The 27,944-nt window shown below is 38.4% G+C and overlaps 1 protein-coding gene and 1 pseudogene across 5 annotated transcripts in view; one reads left to right on the top strand and one right to left on the bottom strand.

Moving 5' to 3' along the window:
- Nt5c2 (5'-nucleotidase, cytosolic II) overlaps nt 1-27,944 on the top strand; it is a 148,346-nt gene that overhangs the window by 67,974 nt on the left and 52,428 nt on the right. The window contains exon 1 of one of the 5 annotated variants that reach the window (XM_069994281.1): nt 21,505-21,722. The exons of the other annotated variants lie outside the window; for them this stretch is intronic. Coding sequence (XP_069850382.1) covers nt 21,718-21,722 — 5 coding nt within the window. The 5' untranslated portion in view covers nt 21,505-21,717. Of the gene's footprint in view, nt 1-21,504; nt 21,723-27,944 lie in introns of those variants that run through there. 5 annotated transcript variants of the gene reach the window in all.
- On the bottom strand, nt 2,681-3,694 carry LOC138807712 (rho guanine nucleotide exchange factor 25 pseudogene; annotated as a pseudogene).

Here is a 27,944-nt window from a genome sequence, read left to right on the forward strand (position 1 = left end):
TACCGAGGAATCAAACCCAGGACTTCATGCATACTAGGCAAACACACTACCACTAAGCCACATTCCCAGCCAAAGTCTTCTTTTAAAATCAGATAGAAGTTGGCTGGGAATGTGGCTTAGTGGTAGAGTGATTTCCTAGCATGCATGAAGCCCTGGGTTCGATTCCTCAGTACTGTATAAACAGAAAAAGCCTGAAGTAGTGCTGTGGCTCAAAGGGTAGAGTGCTACCTTGAGTGAAAGAAAGCTCAGGGACAGTGCCCAGCTCCTGAGTTCTAGCCCCAGGACTGGCAAAAAACCAAAAACAAAAAAGAAGACTTTTGTATATTTATCTGAAAAAAAATTTTTTTTTTTTTGTCGGTCGTGGGGCTTGAACTCTGGGGCTGGGCGCTGTCCCTCAGCTCTTCAGCTCAAGGCAAGCGCTCTACCACTTGAACTACAGCGCCACTTCCGGTTTTCTGGTGGTTTATTGGAGATAGGAGTCTCATGATCTTTCTTCCCCGGGCTGGCTTTGAACCGTGATCCTCAGATCTCAGCCTCCTGAGTAGCTAGGATTACAGGCGTGAGCCACCAGCGCCCGGCTTATCTGAAAATATTTTTAATCACAATTTAGGTCTCCAAACCCAGTAAGTCTTAATATTTAAAGCTGTTGAATTGTCTCTTCTCAAATTTAAATGAATGTATTAATGTATTTACATAAAAATGAACTTATTTACACATGTAAAATAATTCTATACTGGTAGTTTGACTCATTTGTAAATTTAGAAATGTTTGCAATGTTTATAGCTTCAAAAGCAAGTTATCAGCTTATATGCAGATAAACTGGCAGACAGATTGATCTCTTAATTTCTTTTTCTCTTAACTACTTAAGGATATATGGATGTTATTCATTGTATGTATATGTACACACAGACTTTATAGTAATTAAGGTATATACATACATTGTAATATAAATCAGGCCAAATAACAATAAGATAATGATACCTACAATAATGTGGATGGCTCTCAAGACTAATGATGAATCAGAGAAGCCAGCTATAAAGGTTATATCTGGGTCACAGATGTAGCTCAGTAGTAGAATGCTTGCGTAGTATGGATGAAATTATTTCCAGTTCCACAAAAAGGGAGGGAGAAAAGGAGTAAGGGGCAGGTGAGGAGGAGTATCCTATGTAATTTATACCAATCACTAGGAGTTGATGGAAGAGGGATAGTCTTAACTACAGAAGGATAGTTTGAGAGCTTTTTGGGGTGATAGAACTTTTCTGATTCCAGGTTGATTATTATGTCACCATAAATGTGCTGAAGTTAGTAGTAATGTATACCAAAAATGTCAATATCATTAACTTTGAGAAAATAATTGCTTCTATAGACATTCTTGAACCTATTTTTTGTGGCTATGCACTAAGTTCTCCTGATTTCTACTGCAGAATATTGTCCAATAGGGTTCCCAAACAGTGCTCTATAGTTCTACCTGTGATGTATGAGAGTATTGATTGCTTTGAATTGTATGTTTAATTAAAAAGTTATTATGATACATATATAGTAAAATTTCCTTTTGGTTTGAATTTGTATTTTCCTGATTAATAATTAGGTTAGACATTTTGTTTTTGTGTGTGTTCACCTTAAGGCTTGAACTTGGGGCCTGAGTGAGGTTTCTGAGCTACTATACTCAAGGCTAGCACTCTATCACTTGAGCCATAGCTCCACTTATGGCTTTTTTAGTGGTTAATTGGAGATAAGAGCCTCAGACACTTTCTTATCTGGACTGGTTTTGAACCCCTTATCCTTAGATCTCAGCCACCTAAGTAGCTTGAATTACAAGCTGGCTCTCTTCATATGTTAATAAGCCATTTAGAGTTTCACATTGTCATTTGTGTCAACTTAAATCTTTTTTTTTTTTTTTTTTTTTTGGGTCCAGTCATGGGGCCTGAACTCTGGGCCTGGGCGCTGTCCCTCAGCTCTTCAGCTCAAGGCTAGTGCTCTACCACTTGAGCCACAGCGCCACTTCCAGCTTTTTTCTTTTTGCTTATGTGGTGCTGAGGAATTGAACCCAGGGCCTCATGCATGCAAGGCAAGCGCTCTACCACTGAGCCACCTTCTCAGCCCCTCAACTTAAATCTTTATATCTACCTACCTACATTTTTTTTTGTCAGTTGTGGGGCCTGAACTCTGGGCTTGGGTGCTGTCCATCAGCTCTTCAGCTCAAGGCTAACACTCTACCATTTGAGCCACAGCACCACCTCTGGCTTTTTTTGCTTATGTGGTACTGAGGAATTGAACCCAGGGCCTCATGCATGCAAGGCAAGCACACTTACCACCAAGCCACCTTCCCAGCCCAACCTGCTATTTTTTTTTATATATACCAAAACTTTTATTCTCAGAAAACATAAAATCAAAACCAAAACAAATAATACCTATCTGGTCCCCACCCTATCCTTCCCTCCCACACATCCTTTTGAGGTGACTGTGATGCATACATAGGGGTAGAGCTGGAGGATCCTGTGTTCCTTGGGCAGAAAGAAGTCTTTTGGGGGCTAGGTATTCTCCAAGCTGACATCTCTTCCAGCCTTGCCTACCCTCTGAACAGAGAGCAAGAGGGAAGAATTCTGGAGTGCTCAAGTTCCTTGGGGAACAGGTGGCTGAGTCAGTACTACCCCCATGGCCCCCCCATGGCCTTTACCAGTTACAGCTCATCTTCATCTAGCTTGGCAAGTCTGGCCTGACAGGGAGGGCTGTTTGGAGTTAGAAGGGCTGGAAGAGACCTGAGGAGCTTTGGGGTATCATTGAGAGCCTGTGTGTCCTGGGGTAGGGGTGCTCTGGCTACCTCCTCTTTGGGTAACAACAGCAGGGAAGGAAGAGAGCCATTGATGGGTGTTTACATGCTGACCTGGGCCTGGTCTCCAGGCCTCATTCTCCCAGGGCTCCCCACCCCAGGAACTGCTGGCCTCCCCAGGCTGTTGGTCTGTCTCTCTCATCTCTGGTATTCAATGGGTGACTGCAGTGTGTTGAGGAAGTCTCATTGGTTTTCCAGGATATGAGCCACTTGTCCAGGCTTGACTGGCTGCAGGGTCTGAAGCCCACAGGACATAGCTCTGGATCCCACCTTCTGGCCCTCTGGAGGTCAGTGCAGAGCGGCAAGGGTCACTTGGAGGTTCCCCTCCTGTTCCAGGCAGCTCACCTTGATACTGCTCTTGTACATGTATCCAGACTGTGTACTGCCTTGTGTTCCTCCTCCCAAGGCCTCACTGAAGATAATTTGCTTAAAGAGGAACACATGCCTTTCTCGACCACAGGAAGAAAGCAGTCCCCCAGACCCAGGCTCTTTGACCCAGAATATGTCTTGGCCCAAGAGTTTCCCCTGAGCAGTCAGTTTGCCCTCAAATCATCGCAGTCTCCCTAGGGACATCATATCATTACAGTGCTTGGGCACAAAGCACATGACCTCCACAGCTTGCTCTAGCTCTTCAGTATCCATCCCAGCTCTACTGTAACACTTCAGTATTTCATGATCCACTGTACAGGTTTGATGAGAAGGTCATTGCTGCCCCAGCTGTTGCATGAGTGCCTCAAAGTAGCTGTTTCCAAACTCTGACACCACATGTTCTTATTTGGGCTTGTTCTGACAATACACCACATACATATGCAGCCAGCACTGGTGTTTAATGAATAGCTGAGGCAACTAGTCAGAATCCTCCAAACATCAAGGTCTCTTCTTCAGATGGCTAGAAGCCCACCTGCAATTTTTTTTTTTAAATACCAGGTTTTTTTGTTTGTTTGTTTGTTTTCTGTTGGTCGTGGGGCTTGAACTCTGGGCCTTGTCGCTTTCCCTGCGCTCTTCAGCTCAAGGTGTGAGCACTCTACCACTTGAGCCACAGCACTACTTCCAGTTTTCTGGTGGTTTATTGGAGATAAGAGTCTCATGGAGGGCTGGGAAGGTGGCTCAGTGGTAGAGTGCTTGCCTTGCATGCTCAAGGCCCTGGGTTCGATTCCTCAGCACCACATAAGCAAAAAGAAAAAAGCCGGAAGTGGCACTGTGACTCAAGTGGTAGAGCGCTAGCCTTGAGCTGAAGAGCTGAGGGACAGCGCCCAGGCCCAGAGTTCAGGCCCCACGACCGGACCCAAAAATAAAAATAAAAAAATAAATAAATAAAAAAAAAGAGTCTCATGGAGTTTCCTGCCTGGGCTGGCTTTAAACCATGATCCTCAGATCTCAGCCTCCTGAGTAGCTAGAATTACGGGCGTGAGCCACTGGTGCCCAGCTCTGAAATACCAGCTTTATTGAAGTATATTCATATAATACAAAATGTAATTATGCAATTCAGTGGTTTTTATATATTGACAAATTTTTGCCTACTACTTAACTTACATTTACATTATCCCCTAAAGAAACCTACCACTCATTAATAGTTGCTATTCTGGACATTGCATATAAATATAATCTTGCATATATTTTGTGTCTTTTTTTCCACTTAGTTTCAAGTCTCATCTGTAGTGTAATATATCTTAATACTTGTATATCTTTACATTTAAACATTTCTTTTGGACAGTACTAGGACTTGAACTCTCAGGGCTTTGTTCTCTCTCTGCCTTTTGGCTCATGGCTGGTGCTCTACTAGTTGAGCCATGCCTCTAGTTTCCTGTGTTTTTTTTCCTCACTTAGTTTCAAGTTTCATCTGTATTGTAACACGTCTCAATACTTTTATATCTTTACATTTATATTTCTTTTGGGGAATAGTAGGGCTTGAACTCTTAGGACTTTGTTCTCTCTGCTTTTTGGCTCCTGGTGGTGTTCTACCACTTGTGCCACCTCCAGTTAGACTTTTTGTTGCTGGTTACTTGAATATTAGTTCTTGGATTTGTCTACCTGGGTTAGCTTTGAACCTAGATTCTCACGTCTCAACCTTTTGAGTAGCTAGGATTATAGGCTTGAATCACTGGCACAGTTCAAAAACCATAACATTTACCCTTACATAGTATGTACAACTCAATGGATTTGCTGTATTTATAAGATTGTGCAAATATCACCACTGTGATATTCCAGAACATTTTGGGTTTTTTTTGGCCGGTCATGGGGCCGGAACTCTGGGCCTGGGCACTGTCCCTCACCCTGTCAGCTCAAGGCTAGTGCTCTACCACTTGAGCCATAGCACCACTTCTGGCTTTTTCTGCTTATGTAGTGCTGAGGAATTGAACCCAGGGCCTTATGCATGCAAGGCAAGCATTCTGCCACCTCCCAGCCCATTCCAGAACATTTTATTAATTGAAAAGGAACCTCTTAGCTTGATGTTGGTGGCTCATACTGGTAATCTTAGGTACTCAGGATCTGAGGATCATGGTTTGAAGCCATCTGGGCAGGAAGGCTCATGAGACTCTTACCTCCTATTAAAGACCAAAAATTCACAAGTGGAGCTGTGGCTCAAGTGGTAGAATGCTAGCCTTGCACACAAAAGCTCAGAGACAGTGCCTAGGCCTGAGTTCAAGCCCCAGGACCAGCACACATAAAAAAAGGAACCAGTTGTTCAATGGCAGTAACTTCTCCTTTCCCTCTTCCTTGGACATGATAACTATGAATCTACTTTCTGTCTCTGTGGCCTATTACGAATATTTCATATTCCCAGCCCTATTTCGTACAAACGGAATCATACAATATATGGCCTTTTGTATCCAGCTTCTTTTATTTAGCCTACTGTTTTAAAGGTTTATTGATGCTGTGTCTATTCAGTTCTTAGTTCATTTTAGTTGCTGAAAAACATTCCATTGTACAGGTAAGATATACCATACTATATTTTTCTATTCATTTGTTGCCTACCATTTGGGTTGTTTCCATTTTGTGGGCCATTATGAATACTACTACTGTTATGTACAAGTTTTGTGTTAACATTTTTTCTGGTTGTAGGTCTAGCTATAGAATTTGCTGGCTTATATAGTAACCTTATGCTTAAGTTACAAAAAATTTCCATACTTTACTACGGATGTATCATTTTACATTCCCTCAGCATGTGTGAGGATTCCATTTACTTTGCATCTTCACACACTTGGTATTTTTTAATTATAGACATTTTCTTCAGCTCAAGGCGACTGCTCTACTTCTTGAGCCACTTCCAATTATAGACATTTTAATATGTGTGAAGTATCTATGATTTCTATTTGCATTTTCCTTTTGAAAGCATCTTTTCATATTCTTATTAGCTATTTATATATATTCTAAGAAATGTCTTTCAGATCTTTTGCCTTTTTTTTTTTTTTTTTTTGGTCTGTCATGGAGCTTGAACTCAGGGCCTGGACTTTCTCCATGAGCTTTTTTGCTCAAGGTTAGCACTCTACTACTTTGAGCCCCAGTGCCACTTCTGGTTTTCTGGGGGTTAATTGGAGATAAGATTCTCACAGATGGGGTTGGGAAGGTGGCTCAGTGGTAGAGCGCTTGCCTTGCATGCATGAAGCCCTGGGTTCCATTCCTCAGCACCACATGAACAGAGAAAAAAAAGCGGGAAGTGGCACAGTGGCTCAAGTGGTAGAGCGCTAGCCTTGAAGTGAAGAGCTGAGGGACAGAGCCCAGGCCCAGAGTTCAGGCCCACAACCGGACCTCCCCCCCCCCCCCCCCCAAAAAAAAAAATATTCTCACAGACTTTCCCGCCCTGGCTGGCTTTGAACTGTGATCCTTGGATCTCAGCCTCCTGAGTAGCTAGGATTATGGCTGTCAGCCACCAGAGCTTGGTTTTGCCTATTTTTTGAATTGTGATTTTATTGTTGAGCTGTAAAAGTTCTTTGTACATCCTGAATATGAGATCTTTGCATAATTTTCAGATATTTTACTCAATTTTTTGGATTGACTTGTCACTTTCTTGGTAGTGTCCATTGAAGTATAAGTGTCTTTAATATTAATGAAATCCAATTTATGTTTTTATTGCTTAGGCTTTTGTTATCATATTTAAGAAAATCATTGTTTAATCTAAAGTCACAGTGTTTTATTCTGTTTTATAGTTTTAGCTCTTACACTTAGAATTTAATCTATTTTTAGTTACTTTTTGTATATGATGGGGTCCATATATATGGAATACACAGAATATAGATGTCCAGATTCATTATTTTCCATGTAGCTATCCAATTTTCCATCACTGTTTGCTGAAAAGATTATTCCTTTTATAACCAATGGCATTGGCATCCTAGTCAAGAATAAGCTCATTATAAATATGTAGGTTTACATTTGTGCTTTTTTAGTTATCTCACTGATGTATTTGTTTTTTCTTAATGTTAGTACCATTCAGTCTTTTTTTTTCATGTTGGTAAGAAAACTTGGCAGAGCTTTACTGAGTAAGCAAGCAAGCAAAGCAAGTAGACAAGTAATCAAGCAGACAAAAAGCAGACAAGCAGAAAGGAAGGGCAGACTCTTAACAGTATGGGTGCTCTCGATAAATAGAGAGACACCCCATTTAGTCTTAATTATTGCAGGTTTATAGTGACTTTTGAGATCATGATATGTGTCCTTTAACTTTGTTATTTTTCAAAGTTGTTTTGACTATTTTGGGGGCCCATCTCTGTTCATTTTGTTAGGTATTACATTGAATCTGTGTACATTGATTTGAGGAGTCTTGCTGTCTTAATATTGTTATCTGATCCATGGATGTGGAATGTCTTTCCATTATTTAGATCTTCAATCTCTTTTAGTGGCACCTTTTTCTTGTGCTTAATCTTAGAGAAAGCTTTCAGTCTTCTATCACAAGTATGAGATTAGCAGGTGCTGGTGCTTCAAAGTCAGGACACTGGTGGCTCACGCCTGTAATCCTAGCTCCTCAGGAGGCTGAGATCATGATGGTATCTCGTTTGTGTTTTGAGTTTTGCTGTATTGAAGATCAAACCCAGGGCCTTGCTGGTTTCTACTTCTTACTTGAGTTAGTGTTGGTAATTTGTATATATCTAGATATTTGTCCAATTATCAGTCACCTGAAATGCTGGCATTTTGCTAAGATTAGTAATAATGTCTCTTCTTTCTTTTCTGTTTATAATACTTCTCTTTTGAGGTTATGTTACTTAACTTTGTTTTCTTGATCTTTTCAAAGAAGCAACTTTAATTTTTTTTTTTTTTTCCAATCCTGTGGCTTGAACTCTGGGCCTTCACACTGTCTCAGAGCTTCTTTTTGCTCAAGGCTAGCACTCTGCCACTTGAGCCACAGTACCACTTTTGGCCTTTTCTGAGTAGTTTATTGGACATAAGAATCTTATAGACTTTTCTGCCTGGGCTGGCTTTAACTGCGATCCTCAGATCTCAGCCTCCTGAGTTAGCTAGGACTGCAGGTGTGACCCAACCATACCTGAGTAGTTTAATTTTTCTCTAGAATTTTTTCCTCTCTCTCTCTCTCTCTCTCTCTCTCTCTCTCTCTCTCTCTCTCTCTCTCTCTCTCTCTCTCTCTCTCTCTCTCTCTCTCTCTCTCTCTCTCTCTCTCTCTCTCTCTCTCTCTCTCTCTCTCTCTGTCTCTCTCTCTCTCTCTCTCTCTCTCTCTCTCTCTCTCTCTCCTCAAAGCCACTTGAGCCACAGTGCCACTTCCAGCTTTTTCTGTTTGTGTGGTACTGAGGCATTGAACCCAGGGCTTCATGCTAGGCCAGCACTCTACCACTAAGCCACATTTCCAGTCCTTCATTTGTATTTTGTCTTTGCTATTCTCTACACTTCACAGCAACCAGAAAGATTGAGTTGTAATCCAGTCTACTCTATATTGTCTTTCTTTTCTTTTCTTTTTCTTTCTTTCCTTTTCTTTTCCTTTCTTTCCTTTTCTTTTCTTTTCTTTTCTTTCCCTCCCTCCCTCCCTCCCTTGCATCCTTCCTTCCTTCCTTTTTTGTTTTTAGTGCTAGTCTGGGCATTGTTCCTGAGCTTTTTTTTTCAAAGCACTTGAAAAAAAAAAGACACTTTTTTCAAGGCACTTGAGTCATAGCTCCACTTCTAGTTTTTTGTGGTTAATTTTGAGATAAGATGCCTTCCTGGCTTCAAACCTCTGTCCTTGGATCTCAACCTAGCTAGGATTATAGACATGAGCCACTGGAGCCAGTCTTACTACTTCTTCTTCTTCTTCTTCTTCTTCTTCTTCTTCTTCTTCTTCTTCTTCTTCTTCTTCTTCTTTTTTTTTTTTTGTTGGTCATGAGGCTTGAACTCACAGCCTGGGTGCTGTCCCTAAGCTCTTCAGCTCAAGGTGAGCACTCTACTGCTTGAGCCACAGAGCCATTTCATGTTTTCTAGTGGTTTATTGGAGATAACAGTCTCATGGACTTTCCTTCCTAGGCTGGCTTTGAACCGTGATCCTCATATCTCAGCCTCCTGAGTAGCTGGGATTACAGGCATGAGCCACTGGCACCTGGCTTATCTCATTGGTTTTAGTGAATTGTGATCTGTTTTCATTCAAGTCTAAATAAAATTCAATTTCCTGTATGATTTTAACCCACTGGTTATTGAGGACTGTTTTGTTAATTTCACTATTTGTCAATGTCCTAAATCTCCTTATTTACTATTTGTACTTTTGTTCCATGTTGTTGGAGGACATACGTATATATTTTTAGTGGTACTGGGATGTGAAATCAGGGTCTTGTGCTTGCTAGGCAAGTATTCTACTGCTGAGCTACTACCTTGGTACTTTTTGAGATAGGGCCCTGCTCCCTGCCCAGGGGCATCCTGGACTGAGTTCCACCTATTTAAGTCTTTTCATCATAACTGAGATGATAGACATGATCTACTAGGCCCAGCTTCTGCTGTTGGGTTTCAGTCTTGTGGATTTTTCTCCCTAAGTAACCTGGAACAACGATGCTCCCAATCTTTCAGACTTCTGCATAGTTAAGATTATAGTGAAGCTTTCATAGTCATATCAGCTATGATATTTGATTTATTTTCTAGCTAAAATTCTGTTTTTGTTTCACTACCTTGTAAGAGATTTTGATTTTTAGAAAAAGTATTTCCAGGAAGGCAGTGCCTGATAAATCTGGTTGCTTTTTCTGTTCACACACTCCCAAATCACAGTAATTCTTTGAATGCTTACATACAGCAAACAACAACTCTATTAGATGTTATCTCTCACAGATGAAAAAATTTCAGGCTCATGTTAGTAATTCATTGAAAGTTACAAAGCCAGAAAGTGAAGGAAGTGGATTTAAACCTAGTTCCTGTGTTCCTTTTCTTTCCATCACTCCACACTGCCTTTTGTTTTGCTTCTCTATGCCTTTTTTTTCTTTTTTTTTTTCACAAAGTCTTGCTATGTAGCTAAGGCAGGTCTTGAACTGTCAATCCTCCTGCCTCAGCCTCCTGTATGCTGGGATTATAGTCATGTGCTCTTCTATGTAAATCTGAAAGTAGTATCATTTTGAACAAATTCATACTATTTAATATTTTTAATTACTTGGTGACTACTTACATACTTTAATAGCTAATAGAAATCTTAATGATAGGGGCTGGGAAGGTGGCTCAGTGGTAGAGCGCTTGCCTTGTATGCCTGAGGCCCTGGGTTCGATTCCTCAGCACCACATAAGCAAAAAGAAAAAAGCCGGAAGTGGCGCTGTGGCTCAAGTGGTAGAGCGCTAGCCTTGAGCTGAAGAGCTGAGGGACAGCGCCCAGGCCCAGAGTTCAGGCCCCCACGACTGGACCCCCCCCAAAAAAAAAAAAAAAAGAAATCTTAATGATAAAGTATTTCATTTCGTTTTGTTTTGTTTTGTTTTGTTTTGTTTTGGCTGGTCATAGGGTGTGAACTTGGGGCCTGAGCACTATCCTTGAGCTCTTTTGCTCAAGGCTAGAGCTCTACTACTTTGAGCCCACAGCACACACAAATATAAAAGAGATAAAAGTTCTTTAAGAAAAAAAACAAAGCACTTAAATTTTTTTTTTTTTAGGATATAGCTTATTTTTTATTTCATCACCACTAGAAGGACTTACTTCCATCTCAGTGTTCTTTAGACTTTAGCAGTGTTATTTCTTCCCCTGTTGCATAATCCCTATGCATTATATTGGTCAGGAGGCAGGAATGTTGCAATGTTTTTCTTTCAAATCTTAGCTTGCTCTGAGATTTGGAAGTAATTTTTAAGAATGTTCTGGATGTATCCCACATATGCTAAAGATTTATAAATCTTTTTCGTGAGCTGGTTCAAGTGATTGAAATTCTTCTTAGGAGGAGTTAATAAAACCAAAAAAGAGACTTCATTCAGTGTGGAAATAGTTTAGTCTCTTGTAATATGATCAGAACCATGAATATTTCCTTCTCTTGTAGTTTACATTGTTCATTTCCTGAGAAAGGAAATAACAAGATTGACCATTGAAACTTCAAATTATTTATCCTGTTTTTGATTTTTTCTTTAACCTCCAGAGCTAACAAAAATGATTTTGACAGACTAGAGCTGCTTAGGTCTGTGAAACTCACATTGTTTGTGTACTGTTGGCAGGCCTCATTAGGGGGTAAGTTTGTTTTTCTGTGTTTTCTAGATTGTCTTTTACAGAAACTGGCCAGTTTGGATTGTTTCCTTTCTTAACTGGCCAGTGTTAAACAGTTCAGGTCTTATTTTTCTTGGTTTCCGATTTTTTTCCCCCTGTTATTAGGTTTTCAAGTATTTAAAGCTGAAGATATTGGTCACTGAGGTACTGCCTAGTTAGTGTTTGGCATTTTGCCGGAATTTGTTGGGCCTCTCAGGGCCTGAGTTCTCTGTGCTTTCACAAATGAGCTACAGTTCTCAGGAGATCAGTGGAGCTTGTTTGTTGAGCCTGTATTAGTATCCAGAGGAAGTAGATCTTTGAGAATGTCTAAGGAAGGGTAAGTGAGTTTATTCTTTCTCTCATTTTTCTCAGTGATTAGGTGTCATGTGAGTGAATTGGAACATTAATAAGCACTTACACCAGTCTGAGCATGGAAGTAGATGCAGAGGTTGAAAGAAATTCAGACCAACGTTTACCATGGTTCAAGTGTAATTTAAAGTTACTTTTGCTGTTTTGAAAGACTGAGGACAGGGATAATAGGAATATACAAGATATAAGTATCCTGTTTACTCCATTTTGCAGCTTCTTTTTTTTTTTTTTTTTTTGGTACAATGTGTTTGTAAAGACTAGAATCAAATAGTAGTGGTTTACCAAAGAATTAAGTTTAAAAATTGAAAAGAATTAGAGAAGAAATTGTACCTTTAGAAAACTATGTAAAAGACTGAGTGAAAAACAGCTTGTGATGTTTCCAGTCAGCAGGCAAAAATAATTTAGAACAAAATTCCCTTTTCTTTTTTCTTTGTAATGTAAAAAAACTTCTGTTAGGTTTTTGTTTTTCTATTATTATTTTCTAATGTTTCAGATTCTGAATCATTACTGATTCTCTCTTTGTAACCTGACAGATTAATGCCTACAAATTTTCAGTTGTCTCATTTCAAGCTTTTTTCAGGCATAACTAGATCTCTGGTTAGTTTTAAAAAACAATTCCTTTTTATAAAATAAACATGGATCTCCCAAATAAATACTTAAAAGTACAATAAATTTTAAATTTTGGTTATTTGGAAGCTATTCCTTTTCTAGTTCTTTGTTCTATAAGGAATTGTGAAGTGATTCCAGAGCCTTGCACTTATTTAATCTAATCACATATCATTTATGGCCTGCCTTACTGCTGTTCTTAAGCCTCGTTGAATAAAGAAATAGACTAAGGTGTAAATAATGCTATAATTATTTTGGTACATCTTATGATTTCACTAGAAATTTATTTTAAATGTAAAAGTTATCAAAGGACTGCCTCTTGGCTTTATGTTTCCTTTCTAGATTTAGTTATAGATTGGCAGTCATTAAACAAAAAATTATCACAGATGCTGTCATATTTGCCATTCTTTTACATACAGTTGTTTGCAAAGTTAGTTTATAGATTTAAAAGGAACTATATTTCTAAATGCATTACAACTTTTAGGAAGTAATTAGTGGTAATTTTCCTTCTTTCATAAAGCTTATGTTAAAAGATGTCAGGGAAGACTGTACCTAAGCCAAAAGACACACAAAGACTAATAGTCTTTTAGGTTTATCTCTGTGGGCCCAGGAGTAATTCCTTTACTATCTGAATAGATAATCAACAAGTATATTTGAAGTACATCAGTTATATAAATAAAATCAATTAACCATTATTGTCTATGTAAATAAATAGGTGCTGTGGGATAAAAAGAATTTCGATAGTCACTATTTTGATGTGTGACATTTTGACAATTATTTTAGTCTGTTATTTATGTACTTATGTTTTGTACCAGTCCCTAGGCTTGAGCTCAGGGCATGGGCATTGTCCCTGAGCTTTTTTGTTCAAGGCTAGTGGTCTACTATTTGAATTTTTGGTGCTTAATTGGAGGTAAGAATCTCATGGACTTTCTTGCCTGGATTAGAGCTACAGTCCTCATATCTTAGCCTCCTGAGTAGCTAGGATTACAGGTGTGAGCCACTGGCACTCAATTGTAGTCTTACTTTATTTAATTTGCTTTTTATTTACATGGAACCAAGGGATTGAACTCAGGACCGCATGCATGCTAGGCAAACATTCTACCACTAAGCCACATTTCTAGCCCTGTAGTCTTGTTATTTATTATTATTATTTTTTGTTGGTGGTGGGACTTGAACTCTGGGCCTGGACACTGTCCCTGAGCTCTTTAGCTCAAGGCAAGTGCTCTATCACTTGAACCATAGTGCCACTTCTGGTTTTTTGGTGGTTAATTGGAGATAAGGGTCTTTCCTGCCCTGGACTGACTTTGAACTGTGATCTTCAGATCTCAGCCTCCTGAATAGCTAGGATTACAGGTGTGAGCCACCAGTATCCGGCTCTGTAGTCTTATTTTAATACCTATGTAATACTTCCCAAAAAGTAATAGTATTAGAATCATCAAAATTATCTAATCATATGCCACATAGTGATATTTTGGTCAAAGAGAGACCACATATTTTACAGTGGTCCCATAAGATTATAACAGAGCTGAAAAGTTCCTATTACTTAGTGTGATTGTAGCTATTATAAGATCTAAGCACATAAATATGTAAGATTTTATGATGATGCTGATATAAGCAAATCACTTGTGCTGCCAGTCATATAGAAGATAGCATATATAATTGTGTATACTATATAATACTGATAATGGTAATAAATGACCATATATTGGTTTATGTATATGTTATACTATGCTTTTTTCAATCATCAGTGCTGTTTTATTTTTTATTAAAAATTTTAAAAAATTGTTATTATAAAGGTGATGTACCAGAAGGGTTACATGAATCAGGTAAAGAGTACATTTCTTTTTGGATGATATCATACCTTCCCTTGTTTTCTTCCAGTTTTCCCTCCCATCTTCACCCACAAATTAATATAGTTCATTTCTAGCATAGTATCTAGTGAGTGTATTCTATGCTTTTAAAACTGTTATACTATATTTTTTTATTTTAGAGTATATTACTTCTACTTAACAGTAGCTCATGTCTGTAATACTGACTACTCAGGATGCTGAGATCTCATGATTGTAGTTTGAAGCCAGCCCAGGGAAGTCAGTCAGCCTGACATGTTTCTCACAATATGTCCCATCATCAAGTGTACTTGATCCTCTGTGTGGTAGTTAAGACAGCATGGCATTGGTATAAGGATAGACATAGGGATTGTGGAACAAAACAGTCACGTACATATGTGCTAAGAGACTTTTTAGAAGTGAAACCAGAGTTTTCAGTGATGAGATGTTAGCTTTTAGCAAAATGACAGTAAATATGCTGGATGCTAGTGACTCCCACCTGTAATCCTAACTATACCCAAGAGATTTAAGGGTATTGGTTTGAAGAGAGGCTAAGCAGAAAAGTCCATGAGACTTTTATCTCTAATTAAAGTGTGTGTGTGTGTGTGTGTGTGTGTGTGTGTGTGTGTGTGTGTGTGTGTGTGTGTGTGTGTGTGTGTGTGTGTGTGTGTGTGTGTGTGTGTGTGTGTGTGTACCAAAAATTAATAAATGGGCCTCATCAAAATAGAAAAAAACCTTCTGGTTTACTTCATTCAAGCCACTTGAGCATTGGAAATTGGAAAGGATTGTGTTTTGAGGCCAGCTTGGACAAAAAGTTAGCAAAACCACAGCTCAATTAACAAGTTTAGCATGCTGGTGTCTAGCTGTAATCCTAGCTATATGGGAAGCTTGGGTAGGAGGGTTGTGGTGTGAGGTTGACTTGGGCAAAGTCCTAGCAGAAAAAATAACAAAAGCAAAGACAGTACTGGGAACATTGCTGAAGTGGTAGAGTGCCTACCTAGCAAGCCTTGAATTCACACACACCAAAAAAGTAGTTACAAGGAGAAGAAAATATTCTCAAAGTATATATCCCAAAGTGAAGAACAGATTAAACTTAGTTTAAAAATAGGCAAAAGAGGCCAAGTATAGTAGTACACATCTCTAATCTCAGCTGTTTAGGAGTTATTTAGGTAGATCATAGTTGGAGGCCAGCCCAGGCAAAAATAAGTTGTCAAGACCCCATCTCAAAAAAAGCCCAGTGTAGTGGTATAGGTCTGTGATCCCTGCTATATAGGAGGCAGAGGTAGGAGAACTTCAATCTTCCTACAAGTCCAGGCAAAAGTGTGAAACTATTTTGAAAAAAACTAAAGCATAAAAGGGCTACATGTGAGTCTCGATCACTTACATTGCAAGCCCAGATCCTAAGGTAATAATAATAATAATAATGTACAGAAGATTTAAGTAAGTACTTTATTTTTTTATTTTTATTTTTTATTATCTTTAAGTAGTTATACAAAGACGTTCCCATTCTGCACAACAGTATATGAGTACAAAGTGCCTGACAACATTATTACCCATCTCTCTTAACCCATCCCTTCTCACTTTTTTTCTTTAATTGAGATTAGGTGATTACATAAATTTCACATATTTCACAGTATTGTGGAATAGTGATACTTAGAGTCACAAACACATTTTAGCTTTCACAAGGCAAATTGTCATTATCATGATTTATACAGTTGTGAGCTTTGACATTACAAGTTATTTTTTCAACATCAGGTGATGTTTACATTTCTTTCCTTTTGCTTAGTGTGGGCTGTTACACTTATTCTGTTCCTTCTCCTGGCTTCCCTCTGTTGTGTGCATATATCTACCATATATATGGTCAAGAACATGGAGTCATGTAGCAATGATATGACAAAATGGGTGGCTGGCCTTTGTTTCTTGAGTCCTGTTTGCCATATCTTCTTGTATTTTGGCTTTAGCGTCCACATATCAAGGAGACCATGTGCCGTTTGTCTCCTTGTTCTTGGCTTACTTCACTCAAAATAATCTACTCTAGTTCCATCCATTTTCCTGCAAATGCCATTATTTTGTCCTTTCTAATGGCTTCATAATATTCCATTGTATATAGGTCCACAATTTTTTGATCCACTCATCAGTAGTGGGGCATTAGGTTGTTTCCAAATCTTAGCTATTGTGAACAGTGCTGCAATAAACATGGAGGTACATGTGTCTTTGTATACTGGTTCCTGTTGCTCAGTATAGATAGATGCCTAGGAGTGGTATGGCTAGGTCATAGGGGAGGTCTATATTTAGCTTTCTGAGGTATCTCCAGACTGTTTTCCAAAGTGGTTGTATTAGTATACATTCCCACTAGCAATGCAGTAGGGTTCCTCTTTCTCCACATCCCCTCCAGCATTTGTTGTTGGCTGACTTTAGGATGTGGGCCATTCTGACTGGGGTAAAGTGGTATTGAGTAGATACTTTAAAGAGAAGACATGATAAATAAACACCTGAAAAGATGTTCTATATTATATTTAGTTTGACAGTCATTGGGGAAACAGACTAAAAGCAAATGAGATACAACTGCACACATATTAGAATGACAATAATTAAAAATACTGTGAAAAGAGGCTGGATTTGTAATGATGTAGCTCAGTGTTAGACTGCTTGTACAGTATTTAGGAGGCCTACTTTCTACTCCCAGCAGCACAAGAATAAATGAGTGAATAAATGAATGGATATTAAAAACACATTGTAGAGCAGTTGGAGCTTTCGTGTATTACTGATGAGAAGAGTTTGAATTATAAGAGTTGGGCAATATCTTCAGGTTAAACATATATCATCCTAGTAATTCCACTTACAGACATTTAAACAAGAGAAATGGAAGCATGCATCCACACAGATTTGTATGTGACTCTTCATAAGGTTATTTATAATAGTAAAACAACTGGAACCAACTCTAATGTCTATTAATTGGATGAAAAAACAATGGAATACTACTTCAGGATAAAAGAACTAATTATGATACATGCAATAATATGAATTGATTGCAAAACTATTATGCTAAATAAAAGAAATTAGACACACAAGTATATGCTTGATTTTATTAGTACCATAGTGACAGAAAGCAGGTATCAGTGGCAACTTGGGGAAGGTATTATAAAAAGGGCATAAAAGAATTTTTTGGAGCCGGGCACTGGTGGCTTACGCCTGTAATCCTAGCTACTCAGGAGGCTGAGATCTGAGGATCGAGGTTCAAAGCCAGCCCAGGCAGGAAAGTCCGTGAGACTCTCATCTCCAATAAACCACTAGAAAACTGGAAGTGCACTGTGGCTCAAGCTGTAGAGCGCTCGTCTTGATCTGAAGAGCGCAGGGACAGAGCCCAAGTCCACAGTTCAAGCCCCATGACCGACCCCCCACCCCCCAAAAAAAGAATTTTTTGGATTAAAGGAAATAACCTACATCTTGATTGTGGTCACTTTTATTTTTTCATAGCCATGGTCTCATGGGTTCCCAGGCTGTCCTCAAGCACCTAGATTCATGCAGTCCTTTCTCAGCCTTCTGAGTAGCTGGGATTACAGATGCATACCACCTTGCAAGGCTAATTTTGTTTATTTTAATGAGAAAATAATATCTCAATAAAGTTAGTGAAGTAATGAGATTTCAAAGTGCTGACTTAAAATTTTATAAATAAAGTAGTTGTTGATTATTCATTTAAAGGAACATCTTTGGGGAAATGTAATTATTCCTGTGATTTGTAATGCACTGTATGAAGTTGAGTCAGTATCATGATTTATTCAGCTCCTAAAATCATAGAATGCCCTTTTCCCTTCCTGTTGTTTTCTTGTTTTTTTTTTTTTGTCGGTGGTGGAGCTTGAACTCTGGGCTTGGGCACTCTCCCTGCACTCTTCAGCTCAAGGCGAGTGCTCTACCGCTTGAGCCACAGCACCACTTCCTCTTTTTGCAGTTTTAGAGACTGAACTCAGGGCTTCATGTATACTAACTAGGCAAGTGCTCTAACATTGAACTTTACCCCTCCCTTCCTCTTTTTTCTTTTTCTTTTCCTTCTTTCTTTTCTTTTTTGGTGGCAGTTATGAGAGCCATAGCTCCACTTTCAGATTTTAGTGGCTAATTGAAATAAGAGTTTCACAGACTTTCTTGCCCAAGCTGGCTTCAAACTGCATACCTTAGATTATCAGCCTCCTGAGTAGCTGCAATTACAAGCATGAGCCACCAGTGCCCAGCCCTCCATTTCTCTTTAATTTTTTTTTTTTTTTTTTTTTTTTTGTTAATACTGCGATTTGAACTCTGGATCTTACACTCTACCACTTCAGCCCTTTTTTGCTTTTTCAGATAGGGTCATATGTTTTCTTCTGGGTCAACTTTGATTTGCAATCATGTTTATACCTCCTGCTTAGCTGGGATTATAGGCAAATACCAGTATGCTCCTGGCTTATTAATTGAGACTGGGTCTCCATGATTTTTTTCCCAGGCTGACCTACCACCCTGCTGAGTAGTTAAAATCGTGAGCTAAAACCATCATTTTTGGGAGTGGCACTGTGGCTCAAGGGGTAGAGTGCTAGTATTAAGCTGAAGAGCTCAGGGACAGCGTCCAAGCCCAGAGTTCAAGCCCCAGGACCGACCCAAAAACAAAACAAAACAAAAAAACATCATTTTTTTCTCTAACCAAAATAATTAAGAACTTTTTGCTGGAATTTATGAAAATAAAGACAAATGCTAGCAAATGGTTTCTGTTTTTATAATCTTCCCAAATTTCTAATGTCTGTATATCTGTATAATTTGAACTTTCAGCTTTTTATTTCACTTAATTTTTTTTTTTTTCTGGTAGTGGGCTTGAACTCAGGGCCTTGAGCTCTTGGCTTGAATTTTACTCAAGGCTGGTGTGCTGTACCACCTGAGCTATACCTCCACTTCCTTCTTTTTGCTGGTTAATTGGAGATAAGAGTCTCACTCAGATTTGTCTAGTCCAGCTGGCTTTGAACCATGATCCTTAGATCTCAGCTTCCTGAATAGCTATCTAGGATTATAGACCTGAGCCTTCAGAGCCTGCCTGAACTTCTAGACTTCAAGAATCCATATATTATTGTTGGTGGAGGAGTCGGGGATGGAATGAAAAGTAAGAGAAAATGGGGGATGGGGTAACAATGTTCAACAAGAAATGTATTAATTACCTTATGTAACTGTAACCCCTCTGTACATCACCTTAACAATAAAATAAAAAAATAAAAATAATCCATGGAGCTGGAGCTGGAGCTCAGCGATATAACATTTGCCTAGAATTCTTGAGGCATTAGTTTCAAACCCATTACTGCAACAGAAAAAAATAATCCATTTCATAAAGTTGTTACCTGTTAATATTTTTTACTTTTCACCAATTGATGGAGATATAATGAGAGGTTTATGATCTAGTAACTAGTAAGAGAAATACTGGTATGTTTTGTGTATATGTCAAATAGGTAAGTGCCAAAATAAAGGATTTAGGATAGTCAAACATCTTATTTTGGATCACAACTTTAGAATTATTTGTTGATGATATCCCTTTTCATTGAAGTAGAAAAGTAATCGGAGTTTCAGAGGCATTTGCTATCACATAGTTCTGTGACAGAACTGTAAACCCCTCCTATCCTTCTTTCCCTCTGATGTTTTGTGGTGCTTGGGAATGGAACCCAGGGCCTTGTACATGCTTAGATAAAGACTTCTCACTGAGTTATATCGTTAGCCCCAGAGTATTTTCTTGAGGCAGTCACTTGAAATGGACAGTCTGAAATAGTAAGAGAACAGCGATGGACACTGTATAAGAAGCCACATAAACAAACCCTTGGGGTATGTTTAGCAAATGACAAATAGTTGGCTTTATTAGAGTAAAACATGACAGTTATGGAGTAGTATAAGATCTAACATTTTTGCAAAGTGAGAAAAAGTTTTAAACTCCTGGGGCTGGGAAGGTGGCTCAGTGGTAGAGCGCTTGCCTTGCATGCCTGAGGCCCTGGGTTCGATTCCTCAGCACCACATAAGCAAAAAGAAAAAAGCCGGAAGTGGTGCTGAGGCTCAAGTGGTAGAGCGCTAGCCTTGAGCTGAAGAGCTGAGGGACAGTGCCCAGGCCCAGAGTTCAGGCCCCACGACCAGACCCCCCCCCCCAAAAAAAAAAAAAGTTTTAAACTCCTTGAAGATCCAGAGATTTGTAATTCTTCCTGAGCCCTATCTATGTTGCTGTGCCCCATTCCCTTGCCCCTCTGCTTTTTGCTGGTTATTTTGAAACAGAACCTCTGTACTTTTCTGCCTGTACTGCTTTGAACTTTGACCTTCCAGATGTCAGCCTTTTGAGTAACTGGAACTATAGGCATGAACCATCATTGCCTGGCAAGAATTTGTCTTAGTTGGGAGATGTGAACAATGACTAAAGGCAGTTAAGAGTGTTCGTGTAGGGTTGAAGCTGGGCTTGAGGTCATTGCTTCTCATGCTGTGAAAGAAGACCCATTTTTGAAAATCCTTTCCATCCTATTTCAAATTGGTACTATTTCTAAGATTTAACAAATATGAATTACATAAAGTGATACACAGTGCAAACCTGTACTTTTTTATTATTACATCTAACCATTTCTCTTACTAAATATTTGAAATTTATTTATCATGTCATGGATTAATGAACAAATATTCATCAACCAGCATTGGTCTGTAGCCCACTCCAAAACAGTTTAGCACTAGTGTGAGGGCAGAGTAATTGGAGATGATCTATGGAGAATTAATTATAATCTTAATTAATTGTAGTGGTGTGAATTGAATGAAAGCTCTAGATTTAAGAAACATTTGGAAATGTAAACAAAGATACATGGGATGATTGGATGTGGTTTTTTAAGTTTGAGGGGGTAAATGGATGCTACTAAAGAAAAAGAAACTATTTTGGCAAAGAAGTCCTAAATCAGGCTTTTGGTAAAAATCCATATGATGACATTTTTCTATTAAGTAAAAATACACACATAAAGCACTCTTATTTGTTTTCAGTTTGTTACATAATACATTACTTGTAACTTTTTCTTCTTGTAGCAGAATTTGAGTTGGTGATAGCACAAACTCAATGAAAGCAGATGTTCAAGATTTTATACTTGACTCCTTCCTCTCATTTGTTGTTTCAGTAACTGTTGTTGGGCACTAGGCCAGGAAATTGTGACTCCTAAGCAAGAGGGGAGGAGTTACAGATAAAGTTTGCCATTGCCAAAGAAATTCAATTCCAAATGGATTTGTGTGGAGCAACAGTGATATCCAGTAACAAGTTAAATTAGACACAGAGGTGTTTTCTCCAGCACTGTCTCAGAAGAAGCATGCTCTTGAGGGGTCTAGTTTAAAGAGCCTTTTAAAAATTAGGCTAAAATCACCCCCAAAAAATTATACTAGGAAACTTAAGAAGAATTTTGTTATGTGACTTCAAGAACTAGCTGATTCAGATTGTTTCACAGTTTGCAAAACGGCAACCAGTAACAGATGAGGTAATTTTGCTTTGAATTATAAGTTAAATATCAAAACCATTTTGTTATTCACTAAATATGGTAAATTGCATGTTTATGTTAAGTGTGAGACTGTTAAATCCCTATTAAAGCACATCAATATTAATAGTTTTATTTCTTTTGGTTACTAGGTATATTTGTTTAGAATTTCTTTGCATTTTATTATGCCTTACTGAGGTGGCATATGATAATAAGTGCTGTTACACTTATTATGTGTGTGATGTCTGTGTCCAGTTTTATAGAGTCCTGTATTTCTTCTAGGGTTTGTTACCTGGTTAATGTTCAGATCTACAGTGTGCAAATGTTTTGGTACATAGGGATTTTTGGTAATTGTGTTCTTTGGTTGGATGTTTAGTTTAGTCATACTTTTTAGGATGACAAATTTCTACTTATTTTTTAAGGAAGCTTTAGCAAGTTAATTACATGGACATGTTTAGGCTCTTGAATATAGAGATAAAGTTTATTCCACTAGTTAATAATTTAGATAAGAGATATAGTAGGCTGGAATTGGCAAAAATATAGTTAAGGTCTTGAGACAAATACGCTTTTCATTGTTATTATAAAGGTGATTTTAAAAAGAATTTCTAGAGCAGACAAATCTTTTTGTTTTGAAATGTGTAGTGAGGCTAAATTAGCTAGTGTTTTAACTGATATAGCATTTTGTACTTTTGTTATAACCTTAGTGAAAAATAGTTTAGGCCGAGATTTTGTTTCTTTTGAAGATTGTCCTAGAGACATGCTATTTCAGGTTTAAGGTTGAACTTAAACTTCTGCTGAAGTGAATGCTTTACTTTTGGCAGTTGGGTGTTTATTACCATTGTAAGCCTTAGTATGTACAGGCTATAACTGTATTTGGCTTATTGTAGTTCTCTATACTGCAGCTGTTTCATTATGTTATAGCTTTGCTTAGGCAGCAAATTACATTTCATTCCCATATTTCTTCTCCTTGCATGTTTTGTAGTTTGAGAAAGAAAGATAATATATATGAGGTGAGGTTTTCTTCTTGTTTCATAAAGATCATAATGGAAATTAATGAGGATAGGAGTCATCATTTTTTTTAAGTTTATGAATTGCTTTTATGAGAGTACTTACTTTGAATAAACAATAAAGAAAACCTTCCTCCTTCCTCATTTTGAGTCCTTATAAGGTCAGTCCTAGTTCTGGCTATTCCCTAAGGACAGTTTCCTTTTGACATATATATGTCACAAAATGGTACCTGCTTTATAGCACATGTTTAGTAATTGTGTTGGTTTATTAGTTAATATGATTTTTTAACTCAAAGAGGAAAGAAGTGTGAATTAATGGATATTAAACAGTTATTATTTTAGCAGAGACAGATTCATATTCCTGAAATATGCTGCTCCCAGAGTTTACATGGTTTAATAAAGGTTCATTGTGATGTACTGTTTACTTAAAAGTACATTTATATGTTTTCAGAATATATATGATTTGATAGATTTTCATGGCACTAGTTTTTTCTAGCCAAGAAGGAAACCAGTAAACTACTTCTTCAGGACCATTGATTGTTTCTAGCTACTTTTGGCACTGATTAGTAGATATCTCCTGCTCCCGTAAATTTTACTGTACCTAAAGCTAACTAACTTCTTGCTTCTAGCAAAAGCTTTTATTATGTGGTTTTATCTCTCTCCTGGATTGTATAGTAAGGAAAAGAATCTTCCCCAGCCCATTACTGCCTATATTCCCATAGAATATTTTAGGCATGTCAGCTGTTAGGGCTCTGAACAAGGATTTATGCAGTTGTTTTCACCTTGCCTGAGTTGTGATTCTATTTGAAAAAGCCTAATTTTCTATACTAAGGTTCAGTTCTGTGTTTTCTTTTTCTTTTATTATCTTTAAATAGTTGTACAAAGGACTTGTCATTTAACAAAGCAGTTCATGAATACAATGCACCTGGATAAGTGTCACCCCTTTCAACACTCACCTATCCCTTTCACCCCCCTATTTTGTTTCCAAAAGGACTTACGTAACTGGGGAAGGATGACAAAGTAGGTGCTTTCATCAGTAAAAGTTAGGTGAGGGGCTGGGAAGGTGGCTTAGTGGTAAAATGCTTGCCTTGCATGCATGAGGCCCTGGGTTCGATTCCTTAGCACCACATAAGCAGAAAAAACCAGAAGTGGCACTGTGGCTCAAGTGGTAGAGCACTAGCCTTGACCTGAGGGACAGTGCCCAGGCCCAGAGTTCAGGCCCCACAGCTGACAAAAAAAAAAGTAAGGTGAAAATTGAAGTGTTGGACGGATTATGGCAACGTTGGAGTTGAGTGTTTTGGCTTTTGCTGGTAGTGGGGCTGGACGTCAGGGCCTTGCAGTTTCTTATCATCTTTCTTGCTTGTGGCTGATGCTCTACTACTTGAGCCATACATCCAGCCTGGCATTTTGCTGATTAGTTGGAGATGGAGTCTTGATGACTTTTCTGTCTAAGCTGGCTTCAAACCTTAATTATCTAGGTCTCAGCCTTCTAAGTAGCTAGCTAGGATTACATGCGTGAGCCACTGATACCTGGTGAGGTAGATTTTTAGGGAGTCTTATGGATGAAGATGTAGCTCAATTAGAGTGCTTATCTAACATATACAAGGCCCTGGGTTTGATGCCCAGCACTAAAAACAACGATAACAACAACAACAACAAAAAAAAACATAAAAGGGAGGGGAGTTTGGCACCAAGTGCTGGTTGCTCATGTCTATATTCCTAGTTACTGAAGATTACATATGTGAGCTCTGGGGTTTACAATTTGAAGCCAGTCTGGAAAGAAAAGTCTGCAAGATTCCCTCTCCAAATATAACCAGCAAAAAGCTGGACTAGAAGTATGACTCAAGAGGTAGATTGCCAACAGGCAAGCTGAGCTTGAGACCTTGAGTTTAAATACCAGCACTAGCCAAAAAAGAAAAAGGTTAGGTTGTTTATCATCTGCTCTTTATCTTTCAACTTCCACTACTCTCTCCTGTCCTCTATTACTTCTTCAAATAAAGAAAACACTGATTTTCAGAACAGATTTTCCCAGGGAAAAGTGTATATGTATGTATACATGTATACATATTTATGTTTATATAGAAGTATACAGAGATGTTTGATATGTATATAAAATATATATATATAAAACACCTTAGAGGAACAAACAGCTAATTGGGCTAACTTTGTACTAGGACATAGTAGTTACGTTTTTCATATTTTTTTCAGAGAGAATGAGCATAGTTCTGAATTTAAAAGCCTGTTGCTTTCAAGTCCTTAAACATTTTTTTTTTTGGGTCAGTCATGGGGCTTGAACTTTGGGCCTGAGTTCTATCCTTCAGCTCTTCAGCTCAAAGTGAGCACTCTGACACTTGAGCTACAGCACCACTTCTGGTTTTTCTGGTGGTTTATTGGAGATAAAGAGTTTCTCGGACTTTCCTGCCCAGGCCTCCTGAGTAGCTAGGATTACAGGTGTGATCCACCAACGCCTGGCTCAAGTCCTTAAACTATTTTACCAAGTATTTGAAAAATTGTGTTAACTTAAAGTTGGTACACCATTCTGAAACGAGACAAATTTTCTATTAAAAATTGAAAGATTAAACATGGAAATCGTAAAATAAACGTATTGGTTTATTTTTGTTTTCCTAAATGGAAGTACTGGGGTTTCAACTCAGGGTCTTGTGCTTGTTAGGAATGTGCTCTATTATTTGAGCCACATACCCAGACCTTTTTGTTTTAGTTATTTTTGAGATAGGGTTTCGTGGCTTTTTTTTTTTTTTTTTGCGGCAGTGGGGGGTCTTGAACAATGCTTTATACTATCTTTTGGCTTTCTTGCTCACCGCAGATGTTCTACCATTTGAGCCATGCCTCCACTCCAGTTTTTTGCTGGTTATTTGGAGGTGGAATCTCAGGCTTTTCTGCCCAGGCTGGCTTCAAACCTCAGTCCTCTATATTTTAGCCTTCTGAGTATACATGAGTCATTGGTACCTGGTTCGTCATGGGTTTTTCCATTCCATACTGGATGGCAATCTTCCAGTTAGGGATTATAAGTGGTTGCCATCACATCCTGGTTTTACTGTTGTTCTTGAAATGGTTTCTTGCTAATTTTTGGCCTAAACTGACTTCAAACTTGTTCCTCCTGGTTTCTGTCGTCAGAATAACTGGGATTTCAGGTGTGATGATTTTAATTGGTATGCCTGGTCTTTTACTTACTTTTAAATATTTTTAGTGTAGGCTTCCGTGATACTGGGATTTTAAATTTAGGGCTTGGGCTTACTGGGCAGGTGCTCTATGGCTGAGCCACAACTCCTTCCACCCCTTTTTGAGGGAGTGAGAAGCAGTACTAAAATTTTTGAATTCAGAGACTGTGTTTGCTATACAGGTGTTCTGTTGTTGAGTAAGATCTCCATCCCCATTTTCCACTGGTTATTTTAGGCCTATTTTAGGCTTCCCCCCATTGCTTGGTTGTCAGGCCTGTGACACTGCATCTAACTTCCCTCTGTTGAGTTGAAGTCTCAAGGAATTTTCTTCTGTTACAGGTCTGCACTTTGAACCCTCTTTGTCTTAACCGCTCAGTTAGCTTAGGATGACAGGTACATGCTACTGCACCCAGCTCTACATTGAGAAGGGGTTTCATGAACTTTTCTGCCCAGGCTGGCTTTGAACCTTGATCTTGCATTTGGCACTATTTTTTTAACATTTAAAATTTGCTTCTAAGGTAGATTTCTTGCTAACTGGCTTTGAACTGCCCTTCCTCTTGTCTCTACCTCCCTTGTAACTGATATTATAGGAGTGCTTATAGTGTTATTTGTTTTTGTTTTTTGTTTTTTCATCAGTTGTAGGGCTTGAACTCGGCCTGGGCTCTGTCCCTGAGCCTCTCTGTGCTTAAGGCTAGTGCTTTATCACTTTGAGCCACAGTGCCACTTCTAGTTTTTGAGTGATTTATTGGAGGTAAGAGTCTCATGAGGACTTTTCTGCCTGGGCTGGCTTCAAACTGTGATCTTCAGATCTCAGCCTTCTTAGTAGCTAGGATTACAGGTGGGAGTCACTGATGCCTAGGCACCACATTTTGGTTATTTAGTTTTTGATATGGGATCTTGTTCCTAGCCATGAAATCCTGGGTTGAAGCAATCCTCCTGCCTCAGAGGTTTCTGGAGTATATGAGACTATAGTCATGTCATTATCACTATGCTAGCTAATGAAGACAGTTTTTTTTGTTTGTTTTTTTGTTATCACCTAAACTGAAAACAACAGTGAAAAAATAAAACTAGATTTAAAATGAATAGAAGACCTGAATAAACACTGCTTCTAAGATGACAAACCAAATTACCAACAGGCATGTGGAAAGCTTACAAACACTAAAAATCAGAGAATTTCATGCTTGTTAAAATAACTTATCAAAAAGAAAATATAGCAAGTAAAGATAAAGGAGCTCTTGAAACTGTTAGTGATGGGTGTAAGATTGTGCAACCACAATGGAAAATGGTGTAAGAGTGCCCAAAGAAGTTAACAAGTATTGTAACTACCACATAAGCAAGCAGTAAAGCTATCCCACTTCTGTGCTCATTGCATCATTATTTACAATAGTCAAGATAGGAAATTACTCAAATGATATCCATAGATGAATGGATGAACAAGGCTTTCATATATACAGGAGCATAATTTAGCCTTATGAAAGAGATTCTTCCATTTGTAACAACTTGGTTGAATCTAGTTAACATGCTAAATTGGTATATTAAATAGAAAATTACTACATGACATCATTTTTAAAAATTTAGTTAATTTACTGTTATTAAATGTCGGGCTGGGAATGTGGCTTAGTGGTAGAGTGCTTGCCTAGCATGCATGAAATCCTGGGTTTGATTCCTCAGTACCACATAAGCAGAAAAGGCTGGAAGTGGATCTGTGAGCCTGAATTCAAGGCTCAGGACCAGCAAATAAATAAAAAGTAAATAAATAAAATAAAAAGGTGATGTACAGAGGGCTTACAGTCATATGAGTCAAGTAATGAATACATTTCCTTTGGTACAGTGTCTTCTGTTCTCTCATTCTCTCCCAGGCCTTCCCTCCCATCTCTACCCACAACTTGTATAGTTCACTTTCATCAATGTCCAGTGAGCTCCCTCTACTCCTGTACTTTTTCACCCTTTTTCCCTCTAGTTCTATATCTTCCTCCCCATCCTCCCAAAGTTATACACATGAATACACCATATATAAGGTAAAAAAGACAGAATCATCA

The sequence above is a fragment of the Dipodomys merriami genome, unplaced genomic scaffold, assembly GCF_024711535.1.
Source record: "Dipodomys merriami isolate MVZ:Mamm:240054 unplaced genomic scaffold, mDipMer1.0.p SCAF_102, whole genome shotgun sequence".
NCBI classification, from domain to species: Eukaryota; Metazoa; Chordata; class Mammalia; order Rodentia; family Heteromyidae; genus Dipodomys; species Dipodomys merriami.